The 13,965-nt window shown below is 40.3% G+C and overlaps 1 protein-coding gene across 2 annotated transcripts in view; it reads left to right on the forward strand.

Moving 5' to 3' along the window:
- The window catches only part of LOC121530643 (armadillo repeat protein deleted in velo-cardio-facial syndrome homolog), a 344,238-nt gene extending 331,761 nt beyond the window's left edge, over window positions 1-12,477 (forward strand). The window contains exons 14-21 of one of the 2 annotated variants that reach the window (XM_041835760.2): window positions 87-237; window positions 1,003-1,195; window positions 4,707-4,818; window positions 4,904-4,991; window positions 5,712-5,765; window positions 6,330-6,424; window positions 7,749-7,861; window positions 9,524-12,477. In XM_041835760.2, the coding sequence (XP_041691694.2) occupies window positions 87-237; window positions 1,003-1,195; window positions 4,707-4,818; window positions 4,904-4,991; window positions 5,712-5,765; window positions 6,330-6,424; window positions 7,749-7,850 (795 nt within the window). In that variant the 3' untranslated portion in view covers window positions 7,851-7,861; window positions 9,524-12,477. Of the gene's footprint in view, window positions 1-86; window positions 238-1,002; window positions 1,196-4,706; window positions 4,819-4,903; window positions 5,055-5,711; window positions 5,766-6,329; window positions 6,425-7,748; window positions 7,862-9,523 lie in introns of both variants that reach the window. The other variant, XM_045226832.1, reaches the window with a different exon arrangement.
- Window positions 12,478-13,965: the final 1,488 nt, after the last annotated feature.

A 13,965-nucleotide genomic window follows, 5' to 3' on the forward strand; every position in this document is an offset into this window, starting at 1 on the left:
TTTATCCATATCCTCCATGTTCCCTCCTCTCTCTTCACAGACAGTTTATCCATATTCTCCATGTTGCCTCCTCTCTCTGTCCCCAGTGGTCCAACTACATCCGTGCCACAGTGAGGAAGGAGAAGGGGCTTCCCATCCTGGTGGAGCTGCTGCGTTCTGACTCTGACAAGGTGGTCCGAGCCGTGGCCATCGCCCTGCGCAACCTCTCCATCGACCGCCGCAACAAAGACCTGATCGGTATGACCATTGACCACATAAACTGACCACACATGGTTAACACACGGCCTATCTTTACAGCATACAAGTACAACAATGGGGTAAAACACTTTGGAAAGCTGTTACTAACCACGTTTCCATCTACAGTTTTTATGCAAGTAAAGTCATATCAAATAAATTACATCATTACAATATTCTCGCTCTTATCCATAATAATCTCATAATGTAGACTTGCAGCCTACCTACACTGTATCTGCGAGTTGTTGGCCAGAGCGCACATGCCAAGACCAGAGTAGGCACATTTGCTGTTTAACACAACAGTTTCTGTGACAAAACTATCGGTAGATGACGATGGAAACACATTGAACTTCACATTTTTATTCGGTACATGAGAACATGTGTGCATTACGTCATCACCACTGACTTTTATCCACAAGAAGTCCATTTGGTGGGAACGCACCACTGGTGGGAAAATTTGCATATTTTCTTTAGAGAAGTCTAAAGTTCGAGAATATTTGCATGAAAATCTGTTGCCAATTGGATTGAAACCTAGCTAGTGATGATAACAATATGATTGTTGAACCTGTGTATATTTTTTGATGAATTATTGCAGATTAGTCAAAGTTTTAATTAGTTAATAAACATTTTGTACAATGCTATTATGAATCAAAACAATATGTAAAAAACGATATTTGTCCATTTTCTTCTGAATGATTATACACCTTTTACCTCTATTAACATTTGACGGTGCCCTCTGCCCCCTGCCCTTCGACCCCTACCCTGTAGGGAGCTATGCCATGAGGGACCTGGTGAGTAACCTGCCCAGCGGTCAGCAGCGGCCAGCCAAGAACCTGGAGGAAGACACGGTGGTGGCCATCCTCAACACCATCCACGAGATTGTGACGGACAGCTCCGAGAACGCACGCTCCCTCATCCAGGCCCAGGCCATCGAGAAACTGGTGGCCATCAACAAGACGAGGTATGACCATTGGCTAGCACAGTTGGCTACAGCACAGTATAACAACAATACAGCACAGTACTGTACAGTACAAGACAGCATATTAGAGTTCAGCATAGTGTAGCATAGTGTAGCATAGCACAATGCTAACGTCTGGCCGTTAACAGGTTCTTGTGTTTCGATTAGGATTTGTTTGTCTTTCTTAGAATGTAATGATTGATTGATCAATCTAATCAATCAACAGTAGTTCAGTTCCATAGTAGCTATACTATACACATATGTAATATGCACATACAGTTGAAGTCGGAAGTTTACATACACTTAGGTTGGAGTCATTAAAAATTGTTTTTCAACCATTTACATTTTTAGTCATTTAGCAGACGCTCTTATCCAGAGCGACTTACAGTTAGTGAGTGCATACATTTTTTTTTCTTCTTTTTTTTTCTCATACCCCCCGTGGGAATCGAACCCACAACCCTGGCGTTGCAAACACCATGTTCTACCAACTGAGCTACATCCCTGCCGACCATTCCCTCCCCTACCCTGGGCCAATTGTGCGCCGCCCCATGGGTCTCCCGGTCGCGGCCAGCTACGACAGAGCCTGGATTCGAACCAGGATCTCTAGTGGCACAGCTAGCACTGCAATGCAGTGCCTTAGACCACTACGCCATTCGGAAGGCCAACAAACTATAGTTTTGGCAAGTCGGTTAGGACATCTACTTTGAGCATGACACAAGCAATTTTTCCAACAATTGTATACAGACAGATTATTTCACTTATAATTCACTGTATCAAAATTCCAGTGGGTCAGAAGTTTACATACACTAAGTTGACTGTGCCTTTAAACAGCTTGGAAAATTCCAGAAAATCATGTCATGGCTTTAGAAGCTTCTGATAAGCTAATTGACATCATTTGAGTCAATTGGAGGCGTACCTGTGGATGTATTCAAGGCCTATCTTCAAACTCAGTACCTCTTTGCTTGACATCATGGGAAAATCAAAAGAAATCAGCCAAGACCTCAGAAAAACAATTGTAGACCTCCACAAGTCTGGTTCATCCTTTGGAGCAATTTCCAAACGCCTGAAGGTACCACGTACATATGTACAAACAATAGTACACAAGTATAAACACCATGGGACCACGCAGCCGTCATACCGCTCAGGAAGGAGACATGTTCTTTCTCCTAAAGATGAACGTACTTTGGTGCGAAAAGTGCAAATCAATCCCAGAACAACAGCAAAGGACCTTGTGAAGATGCTGGGGGAAACAAGTACAAAAGTATCTATATCCACAGTAAAACGAGTCCTATATTGACATAACCTGAAAGGCCGCTCAGCAAGGAAGAAGCCACTGCTCGAAAACCGCCATAAAAAAGACAGACTATGGTTTGCAACCGCACATGGGGACAAAGATCGTACTTTTTGGAGAATTGACCTCTGGTCTGATGAAACAAAAATAGAACTGTTTGGCCATAATGACCATCGTTATGTTTGGAGGAAAAAGGGAATAGCTTGCAAGCCGAAGAACACCATCCCAACCGTGACGCACCGGGGTGGCAGCATCATGCTGTGGGGGTGCTTTGCTGCAGGAGGGACTGGTGCACTTCACAAAATAGATGGCATCATGAGGAAGGAAAATTATGTGGATATATTGAAGCAACATCTCAAGACATCAGTCAGGAAGTTAAAGCTTGGTCGCAAATGGGTCTTCCAAATGGACAATGACCCCATGCATACTTCCAAAGTTGTGGCAAAATGACTTAAGGACAACAAAGTCAAGGTATTGGAGTGGCCATCACAAAGCCCTGACCTCAATCCTATAGAACATTTGTGGGCAGAACTGAAAAAGCATGTGCGAGCAAGGAGGCCTACAAACCTGACTCAGTTACACCAGCTCTGTCAGGAGGAATGGGCCAAAATTCACCCAACTTATTGTGGGAAGATTGTGGAAAGCTACCCGAAACGTTTGACTCAAGTTAAACAATTTAAAGGCAATGCTACCAAATACTAATTGAGTGTATGTAAACTTCTGACCCACTGGGAATGTGATGAAAGAAATAAAAGCTGAAATAAATCCTTCTCTCTACTATTATTCTGACATTTCACATTCTTAAAATAAAGTGGTGATCCTAACTGACCTAAAACAGGGAATTTTTACTAGGATTAAATGTCAGGAATTGTGAAAAACTGAGTTGAAATGTATTTGGCTAAGGTGTATGTAAACTTCCGACTTCACCTGTACATACAGTATGTAGGCCTACATGTACCACCAGTCTCCCTGCCCCATGAGAGCAGGTCTTTTATTGTCTCTCTAACCACCTACCCATTTTAATTGTTTTGACCTTCGATTAATTCAATTAATAACATAGTGACACTTTTACATTCATGATATATATTCTGCAATCTCTCAAGGACCAGGAGTGTCTGCTTCTGGCCTTATACAATGTGATGACTGTGTCTTTTCATGTCAACTCTAGCATGGGCATTAATAATAGAAGGTAATATAAACTGGATTCCTTGTCATATTATTTAGATCTGTAGAACAATACTTAGATTGAATAGATAAGCCCTTAACTTGCAGTGCCTGGTTTCCAGGAAACAAACTATAGTGCACTTCACCTGAATACTAAGTACTATGAATAGGAATTCAGGAGCTGTTTTAATGATTTCCCAGTTTCCACTGTATTTCACTGATCTACTTGATAAAGTCAACGAGCGATGACAGCCAGAGAGAAGCTGTTTGGATAGCTGTCTCCTTCTACAACCTATTGATCATGATAATTTAAGATTTGTTTCCAGTGGGGATTTGATATCCATACTTTATTTAATACCAGATAAATGTGTTTTCTCTGTACCCATGATAATTACTTTGAAGTGATGGAGAACCCTCCCATGTAATTAACAGAAGGGCTAAGGAGTAGCTAATGAATTGAATGAAAGGAAATGTGTGCGGCCATTGGGGTATGAATTAAAAGCAAGCACCTGGGGCCACTAGTAGGAATAGATAGATGATGACTTTGAATGTGAGATTGATTGCATTTGGCTCCAGCCTCCAGTAGCTGCTGGCAGTGGTTTGGCCCAATGTTCTGTATTCACAAAGAGTCTCAGAGTAGGATCTAGGATCAGTTTTTTTAAATTATAATGAACGGACAGGTGGGCCTGATCCTAGATCAGCACTCCTAATCTCACACATAATCTCTTGCACATCTAGCATTCCAGTGTTAATACTATTGTAATTATTTTGCACTATAGCCTATTTATTGCCTTACCTCCATAACTTGCTACATTTGCACACACTGTATATATATTTTCTGTTATATTTTTGACTTTATGTTTTTTTTACCCCATATGTAACTCTGTGTTGTTTTTATCGCACTGCTTTGCTTTATCTTGGCCAGGTCGCAGTTGTAAATGAGAACTTGTTCTCAACTGGCTTACCTGGTTAAATAAAGGTGAAATGAATTAAAAAAATAAAAATCTGAGACGCTTTGTGAATACTGACCCTGATTCTCTTCCTGTCTACCTTCCTCAGCCAATCACCACGTGAGGACAAGGCCGCCTCCCACGTGCTGCAGATGGTGTGGAGCTACAAGGACCTGAGGAACGCCCTGACCAAGGAAGGATGGAACAAGAGCCACTTCCAGGTACACGGCAGTGTAGTAGAACACACACACACACACACACACACACAATGAGTACACTCATATGTCTCTTCTCTCTCCCCCTCAGCCTACAGCGACCGGCACCCCTAAAGCAGCCAAGAATGGCAAGCCAGGCTACGACGACACCACTCTGCCCCTGATGGAGAAGAACCAAGGTCAGTCTGTGACGGCAGGCGAGACTAGGGATCCTCCGGGCCTGGCCTACTGTGGTGAACTGAGTGAGGAAACCATAGATATTAATAACTGCTCTATATCTATGGAGGAAACTGTGCTGCTGTTACTGTGTGTCTGTCTGTATCAGAAGCCTTGATTAGAGCGAGTGCTTAGGAGGATGGTTCTATCTATCTGTGCTTTGCTTTGTGTGTTATCACTCATAGCCGTTAACCTACTGTAGGAGGGCTGTGCTTGAAACCTTTCACCCTCATTGTTATGCTGCAGTGTTTGGTGATCTTCATGTGGTAGTCAGTACCTTTTGGGATGGTGTGGTCGGGAGAATGATGCATCATGGGTAGATTTATCTAATCCAATAGTGTGTTATTGAACACAAATCCAAGCATGTATAGTAGGATATGTGCATAGAGGGAGGTACTGAAGCAGCCTAAAACACGAAACATCTCATTGACAGAGGAGTCGAGAGCATGACAGCACTTTTCTTGTCATCTTGTTTCTGGCCATGTTACTTTTTTTGCAACCATGCATACACACAAAGTGTAGTTGTCATTTACACCCATTCTCAGCCTGCCTGCATTACTGCTAAAGTGTACCAGCAGACAGTGACTGAGGACCATTGGCCTGAAAGCAACATTGGCTCGTGATTAAAACAAATTGAATGTGTGGTGCTCATGATAAAAAAATGGCATATAAATGCTTTTCAGGCACCAAGAAAAATGGAAGTGGTGATATGATACCTATGGACGAGCTTGGTCCAGGTAAGACCGAGTTTGCATGACCTCAATCGCCGATGAGGAATACTAGTAGTCTCAGATGGAATGTTCTTGTCTGTAGGAACTACTCACAGTTCTAGAACCCTAACAACACCACTGCCAACATGGAAATAATAATACAAAGTTTGTAGGGCAAACTTTGGCAATATTGGGAATGAACAAAGATATGACTTGTTGTGACGCTCTAACAGTGGACAATGCAGTGCAGTAGTGTTTTACTTATGATGCTGTATGCAAGACCCCTCTCTTAACAAGATGTTGGTATAAGGATGGCCATTAATTCAGTAGTCCAGACAAGTAGCAACAGGAGGTGTGGGCAATTCTCTAATGACTGTGTTCAAAACCTGACAAACCTTAATGTTCTCCTCAGTGCTCCTCTTTTCAATGAAAATGTAAACACAATTGTCTTGTTTACTCTCTTACTAACGAGTTCTTCCTCAGATATGCACAGCTCCAGTCCTGGAAGGCTGCATGCAGCTTATTCGTCTGTAGTTTCCATCCATGTATTTAAAAGTGATATATTTCTGTGATCCTCTCTCTCCTCATTAGATGGCTACTCCACCATCGACCAGAGAGACAAGGACTGCAAGTACAAGAGTAGTGGAGACGGGTCAGTGGACCTGACAGAACGGGAGCCATTAAAGGTACGTCTGGTCTAGACCCACCCGTGACAGCTCACACCCCTCACCTACAGCTACACTATAGGTGACTAAGGGATCAGGCTATTAAAACACACGAGTCATGATACTCCGTTTCTGTTAAGGTAGCCTAAATCCATCTCTTTCAGTGCCCTTGCCCATTTGTCAATGCCATGCCCTTTCTAAGGAAATCGTATCGATTTCTTGAAGAGGAATCTGGATTTTCATTTTCTGCAGCAGCAGTTAATGTTGTTGTCTGTCGAGCCTGGTGCCACTCATCTAGCAGTCCAATTTACTGACTGCAGACAGCAGATCTGACAGCTAAGCAGCAGATAATTGAGTAAGCTTTGTGATTGTGAAAGTAATTAATCTGGGACTGATTAAAAGAGTCCTGCCCCTCCATCTCCACTTCTCCTCAGAGCGAGATGACCAAGGCCTTGTTCACCCACGAACACACACACACACACACCTGCATAGTAAGTGGCTCAGTGCCCATCACTAGAGAAAACTCAGTGTGAATGAGTGGGAGAGAGAGAGATGGAGGTATGACTTATTCACTGTTGAACCAGGGTGACGTCCAGTTCAGTCATGTGTTTCCCATCACAGGATTATATTCTCACGCTTTGATCGGTCAGCGTGGCGCAAGGACTGAAGGTGGTTTGATAGGTCAATCATACTAACACAGCTAGAAGTCCTCTTGGTTGATGAAGGGTTACCATGAGTTCAGAATCAGACATCATCATAGTATAATGAGGTAGAATGGGAAAAGAGATGTTTACACATTTTGCTCGCCTTCTCTGTAGCCCCCCCCAGTTGCTTCTTGAGATAATTATAGAACTTAAACTAACATGCTTATCTGACCGCAGCTTTATTCTGGTCTGAAGATGACACAAAGTATTTACCATGTGTAGAACGGCAGCTATACAGACACTTTGCAGCTTGAAGACACAAATGCTTGTCAAGATACAGTATGCTGCAAAACCTCCTGAAGCAAATTAGCCGTCAGACAGGACTGGAGATGGCAGATATCTCCTCTCATGTCTACAGCCCCCGCCCCTCTCCTGTTTTGAATTTACTTCAGCACAGCAACAACTGCTCAACCCTGCTTTCTAGACCTCGAGAAGCCTGTAACCAAAATGCAACTCTGCTGTTTGAACTGCTTTGTCCCACTCTGTTTTTGTTTGTTTGCATGGTTCGGTTGGTTTGTTGTTTTTAATAACTTTTTCTGACATTTATGCTATGGAACTAACCCTGGCTTTCCACTCCTCTCTATGGATGATATTTATCGACCTCTTTGTTTTGCTGTTAACCCCTTCTCCCGTTGCTGCAGAATGACACAAATAGGAAACACTATGTCAGGAGTAACAGGCCTGCAGTCAAACTGGTGGATGCTTGTGACGTTAAACCTCAGCCTGTAGACTCCTGGGTCTAAATGCATGCATGGTAGGTCTTACAAATGTTGGTTTTTCACTTTTTGGAATGTTAGTCTCCTTTCTTTGTTACCTCCACCACCACCACGCTGTTTCTGTTTTAACCCTCACACACCTCACTTCTGTTTGTTTGTTTATCTGTGCTTGGACCTGCTTGATCCACAGTAGTTGGCTTATGACACCAAACTTGAGAAAAGCTGGATGAAATTGCATCATCTTCACAGTTGTGGAGCACCTGTTTGATTAAAACCCATCTGTTGCAAAACAGACAGACTCCCTTGACTATTTCAGATGAAATTATGTTTGTTCTAAATTATGAAAGGGATTAACTCTATAGACTTTAGATGGAATACGCACGCATGTGCACACACATACACAATTCCTCCCAGTGTAGCTCTAATGAAAAGCTGTGGAAAGAACATGGTGTATCCTCTATCCTCTCCCTATCAGCATTCATTAATCCATACACTATTCCCTGGGACAGAGAGCTCCTCCAGATAAATAATGGATGCCTGGATGAACACACACATCAGCTCCTCTTTCTCGGTTATATCTACAGAGTCTGTGTTAGGTTAGGATAGGCTAGCTGCTCTGGGTTAGCGTCACTAGAGCTCACTATTGGGGATCCTCTCATCACTCGCTCATCTCTGTCCTCCTGTTCCATGACTTATCACTGAGTGTGTCTGTTCTGGGTGAGAAGCTGTGGTAGGTGGCTGATCATCAACAGCTATATGGAGGTGAAGGGCTGTCTTTCTTCCTTGCTGTAAGTCTCTTTATTCTCTCATTGCACTCCCATGACTCATCGTCCTAGGTAAGGGATCAACCATACTGCTTTGATTGACTCCTTGTGTGGTGCTCTGAAATGCAAACTGAAATATGACTGAATGATCATCAGTACAGAATTAAGTACTGAAAACAATTTAGTTTATATAATAACTCTGAAAACAGGTTGTGATCACCACATTAAGATTAACAAAAAAAAAAAGGATCTAATCTAACAGTGACATTCTTAGAATGGACAGAGTAATCATTATACGAAAGAATGGACATTGAGTCAGTCAGGTAAGACAGTAATCATTATACAAAAGAATGGACATTGAGTCAATGAGGTAAGACAGAGTAATCATTATACGAAAGAATGGACATTGAGTCAATGAGGTAAGACAGTAATCATTATACAAAAGAATGGACATTGAGTCAATGAGGTAAGACAGAGTAATCATACGAAAGAATGGACATTGCCTGCTTCATTTGTGTGTTAACAAAGCTGGCTTTATGCAGCAGCTGCCATTCAAACATGTCATCAAAGCATCTCTCTCGCTGTCTGTTGTCTCCCTTTTACATTGGATTTGACATCTGTCAAGCATGTATGAATACAGTGATTTCTGTATTGTGATTTTGAAGGAATTATGTAATACCATTGTCAATGTGCCCTCTGACTTACTTTAAAAGCTTGATTATTTAACTGCTTTAAACACCCGGCCTGCATCCAATGGCACCCTATTCCCTTTGTAGTGCACTATTATTGAACAGTGCCCATTTGGCTCTAGTAAAAAGAAGTGCACTATATAGGGAATAGGGTGCCTTTTGGGACGTAAGCCTACTCTCTTATAGGTTTTCAGCTCTGACATAACCACCTGTGTCCCCCCTCCCTCCCCGTTCTTCTGTCTTCTAGGCTTAAATAACGACAGCGTAACATCTGAACGATAGGATCTCCCATGTCATCACTGCCATAACACATGGAACTCATTTTGATGTTGACTCATCAGCAGATAGACTTTGTAAAAGAACGAAAGAGAAAAAAAAAAAAAAGAAACAATCATCCAACAGCCAATGTTTCATGCTTTTGAATCAGCAAATGAAATTATGTATAAAAAAAGAAAAGAAAATCAAAAAACGACTACTTCTCATATCTACATCCCCCACTGGATGGACAGACGTAGTGTACCCTAACAGCAAGGACTCTGACTGGAGGAGCTCTGCATGGTGTCAGGATGGAAGAGTGGAAGCAGTTCTCGTCATAGAGATACAAGTATTCTAGAGCTCTATCTCTATGGTAATGTAGGGATGGATGCTGGTGTGAAGCAGGGGGAGAGAAGGTGATGTATGTTGGGAGGAAAGGAAGTGTGTTGGAAAGGAAAAGAGACAGTGCGCTTCAAATAGTATTTTTTTCTATGTTGTAATTTAGCTTTTTATTTAGCTTTTGTTTTTGTTGGTTTGTCTTTCCTGGAGGCACAGTAAATTGTTTTTGTTTGTAATATAATTATTTAAATTTTTTTGCTGGTCTTTCTTTTTGTTTTTGTTTTCTGGATTGAAGAAGTGTGGGGTGTGGACTGGTGTGGTAGATGGCAGATGAAGGTTGGGGTGGTTTGAAGGACTTGATGCTTGAGGGGCACTTAAAGGAGCTGTACACCTGCAAGTGTTGATTGGAGTTAGGGAAGTGAAAAGACATGCATTTGGTTGGGTTACTTATAGCTGTTGAGCGAAACAAAATTAAAATATATTTTCAGAATCGACACAGACTAGAGATATGTGTTTGCCGACGACGATATATGATTTGCTTGGTTGGTTGCTGTTTGTCATTGATATGTATTAAAGTTGAAGAGAATATTTGACATTTTGTTTATAAATGGATTGTGTTAATGAAGAAAGGGAAAGTACATGCTCCTGGTGTCAAAGGGTAGAATCGAAAAGCATTAGATATTTTTGTTGGTTTTATAAATATATATTAGGGTCAAAGAAAAGCAAAAAAATAGAGAACAGAAAAAACAATAGAAAGGTCTTAGTTGTGTACTCATAACAGGTTGTTTGGGAAGGACTTTCATTGGATAAAATCTCATATTTGTAAACAGAAATAATCACATCATTTAAGTGTGTATCAAATCTATAGAGTCATGCTGATCACATATTTATATTTTGTACTGTCAAGAGTAAAAAAAAAAAAAAAAAGACGAGCTGTTATTCAGCTTTCTTTTTAAAGGTGAGTTGAACTGATGACCTGGTCTCCAAATCTTTCAAGGAGATTAATAGAGAGAGAGAGAGAGAGAGAGAGAGAGAGAGAGAGAGAGAGAGAGAGAGAGAGAGAGAGAGTAGATGGTTCAGTAGGGGTCACTCAAGAGATAAGACTGAGAGAAAAGAGGGAGGGAGGGAGGGATGCAGCAGCAGGGATAGACAGAAAGAAGAAATTAGACAGAAGTGTTACAATTCCCTTTTCATTTCACACTGCAATTATATGAAGTCGCTGAGAACCTAAAAATGTGCTTTGATTTCACTAATGCATCTTTAAATAACTATTTGAAACAAGCATGAAAAAATGTACAGATGTTTATATTATTTTTAAGTGCCAATTTTTGTGGTGTAATTGGATATTAGTCATTTATATCTGGAGAGGAGAGCAGTTTTCATGTGGTTCAATGCAGAATTTGCATCACGTTGTACGAAGTATACAAAATCTGTTTGATTATTATATGTTTTGTTCCTTCTAGGGGCAATTGAAATGAAGTAGTGCAGATGTCTTTTAAAAAGAGAAGAAAAGCTGAACTGCACGTGGTTAACGGTTTAGTAGTGATGTTGTGATTGTTTTATCTCCATTGCCAGGTGGACTCTCCACTATGAACCCATTCTCTCTCTCTCTCTCCCAATTCTGGGACCAGTGAGGGGGCCCTCCACTACAGGACAGCTTAACTCATGCGTCAGCTATAGGCAAATGGCATGTGCCTGCGTTGAAGTCCGAATTTCTTTGTGATGTGACTTTATAAAGCTTGCATATTTTACACAGCGATTACAAAGACTGATGTGATAAGATACAAATTAAAAGTACACGTATTAATAAACATTTAATTTCAGAGAAAAGTAGCGTAATAATAGCCCCATGTTAACGTCCTCCATGTTGACGTATGTCCTCAGAACTGTGTGCTTTTCATTGGATTGTTAATCTTTGACTGTCTATTCCTGACTGCATTTTGCAGTACACAACCAAAGGATCTGGTGTTGTACTTATATACATATGAAATGAGTCCATGGGCTGGTTTGTGGACTGTGCTGTGAAAGAAATGCAAGAAAATGGGGTAGAAATTGAATCAAAGGAGGAAGACCTACCTGTGTAGATATCACTGATTCAAACTCTTCAAAATAAAGTAACTGTACTACTCAGTAGCAAATGTGTTTGTAACTATCATGTGCCTTAACATTTTCCATGGTACATAAAGATAACATTGTGTTTTATATAACTCTTTATCTCTCCCTCCCTCCGTTCCTCCTCATTCCCTCATACCTCTCTCCTTTTCTCTTCTTTGTCAGCCTCCCTCCCTATATCTCTCCCTTCCCTATCATTTTACACACTCACACATTCACTCACTCTGTCCTCAGTGTAGACTGTTGGTGGGTTTTTGCCTTGTATTACATTGTATTATAAACTTTTAAAAGATAGACATAATACATGGTTTGATTTCATAGAAGAGTACATGAATGCTTTCGTAGCTATCAGAGCGATGCCACAGTGACAGAATGTATTATGTTAATTTTACTAAAACCCAGAGGCAAGTATTACGCTTGTTCGAATAACGTGAAAAATACTGATTTGTAGAGTATCAATTTGGTGTGTTTTCAATAAACTATGCCTGGAAAGAACATGTTGCTTGTGAATTTTGTGTTGTCTTTGATATTCCATTCCAAGAAGACCAAGGATCTATACAGCTTCATTCCCAATAAATAATAAAGTTGTCACTACTGTCACATTGTCATATGGTTAAGACTCATGCTACCATCTAAATTATAAAGAAGACATGCTGATACAAATTCAGTTACTGTGTGTAATCCCACAGTTTTTAAAATTCATATTTTAAAAGTTATATTTCACAAATTCCTTCTGAATATTTAATTTCCTGTATGTCTGGCCTAGCCCTTGATCATGACTCAGTTCCATTACATTACACATGAGTCATTGGACGAAGGCGTCTTCTGTGTGGAGTAGTTTGGTTAAGAGCCCCGATGCTCAATCTGAACGTTAACACGCATCGCTTGTGTTTATGGTTTTGGAAGCATAAGGACCTTATCTTTCATATCAGCGAGAAATATATACACTACCAGTCAAACGTTTGGACACACCTACTCATTGAAGGGTTTTTCTTTATTTTTTCTATTTTCTACATTGTAGAATAATAGTGAAGACATCAAAACTATGTAATAACACAAATGGAATCATGTAGTAACCAAAAAAAGTGTTAAACAAATCAAAATATATTTTATATTTGAGATTCTTCAAATAGCCACCCTTTGCCTTGATGACACCTTTGCACACTCTTGGCATTCTCTCAACCAGTTCACCTGGAATGCTTTTCGGTGGGAAATACACATGCGGAGATCATCTGAACCAAAAATCTCAAATTTGGACTCCAGACCAAAGGACAAATGTCCACTGGTCTAATGTCCATTGCTCGTGTTTCTTGGCCAAAGCAAAGTCTCTTCTTATTATTGGTGTCCTTTAGTAGTGGTTTCTTTGCAGCAATTCGACCATGAAGGCCTGATTCACACAGTATCCTCTGAACAGTTGATGTTGAGATGTGTCTGTTACTTCAACTCAGTTTTGATGTCTTCACTATTATTCTACATTGTAAAAACTAGTAAAAATAAAGAAAAACCCTTGAATGAGTAGGTGTGTCCAAACTTTTGACTAGTAGTGTATATTTCTAGATTTAGATTTTCGAAGACATCAAATGTCCCTTACTCTATTACATTCATTTATTTTCTTCAAATCATTATAAATCAAAGATAATTGAGCGAAACGTGTTATTTTCGGAACCAGTGCTTTATTTGCGTCACATTTTTCCTAATAAGAGTGAAAATTTGTTGCGTATGAAGTTGACCCCTTCAATCTCTACAAGTTACCACAAAGATATACATAACATTTGATGCTATTGTTCAATTATGATTTTAAAACACCGACCTAACGGTGGAATGAAGCGTAACAGGGTGGAAAGCAATAACAGTGGAACTAATAATGAACAAAATATTTAAACAATGAAAGATATTTTATTAACTTTGAAATCTGTGAAATGGTTAAAAAAAACATTACATTTATAATTAGAATCACTTTCTATGTATTTAATTTTGAATTTA

The sequence above is a fragment of the Coregonus clupeaformis genome, chromosome 18 (genome assembly GCF_020615455.1).
Source record: "Coregonus clupeaformis isolate EN_2021a chromosome 18, ASM2061545v1, whole genome shotgun sequence".
Taxonomy (NCBI): domain Eukaryota; kingdom Metazoa; phylum Chordata; class Actinopteri; order Salmoniformes; family Salmonidae; genus Coregonus; species Coregonus clupeaformis.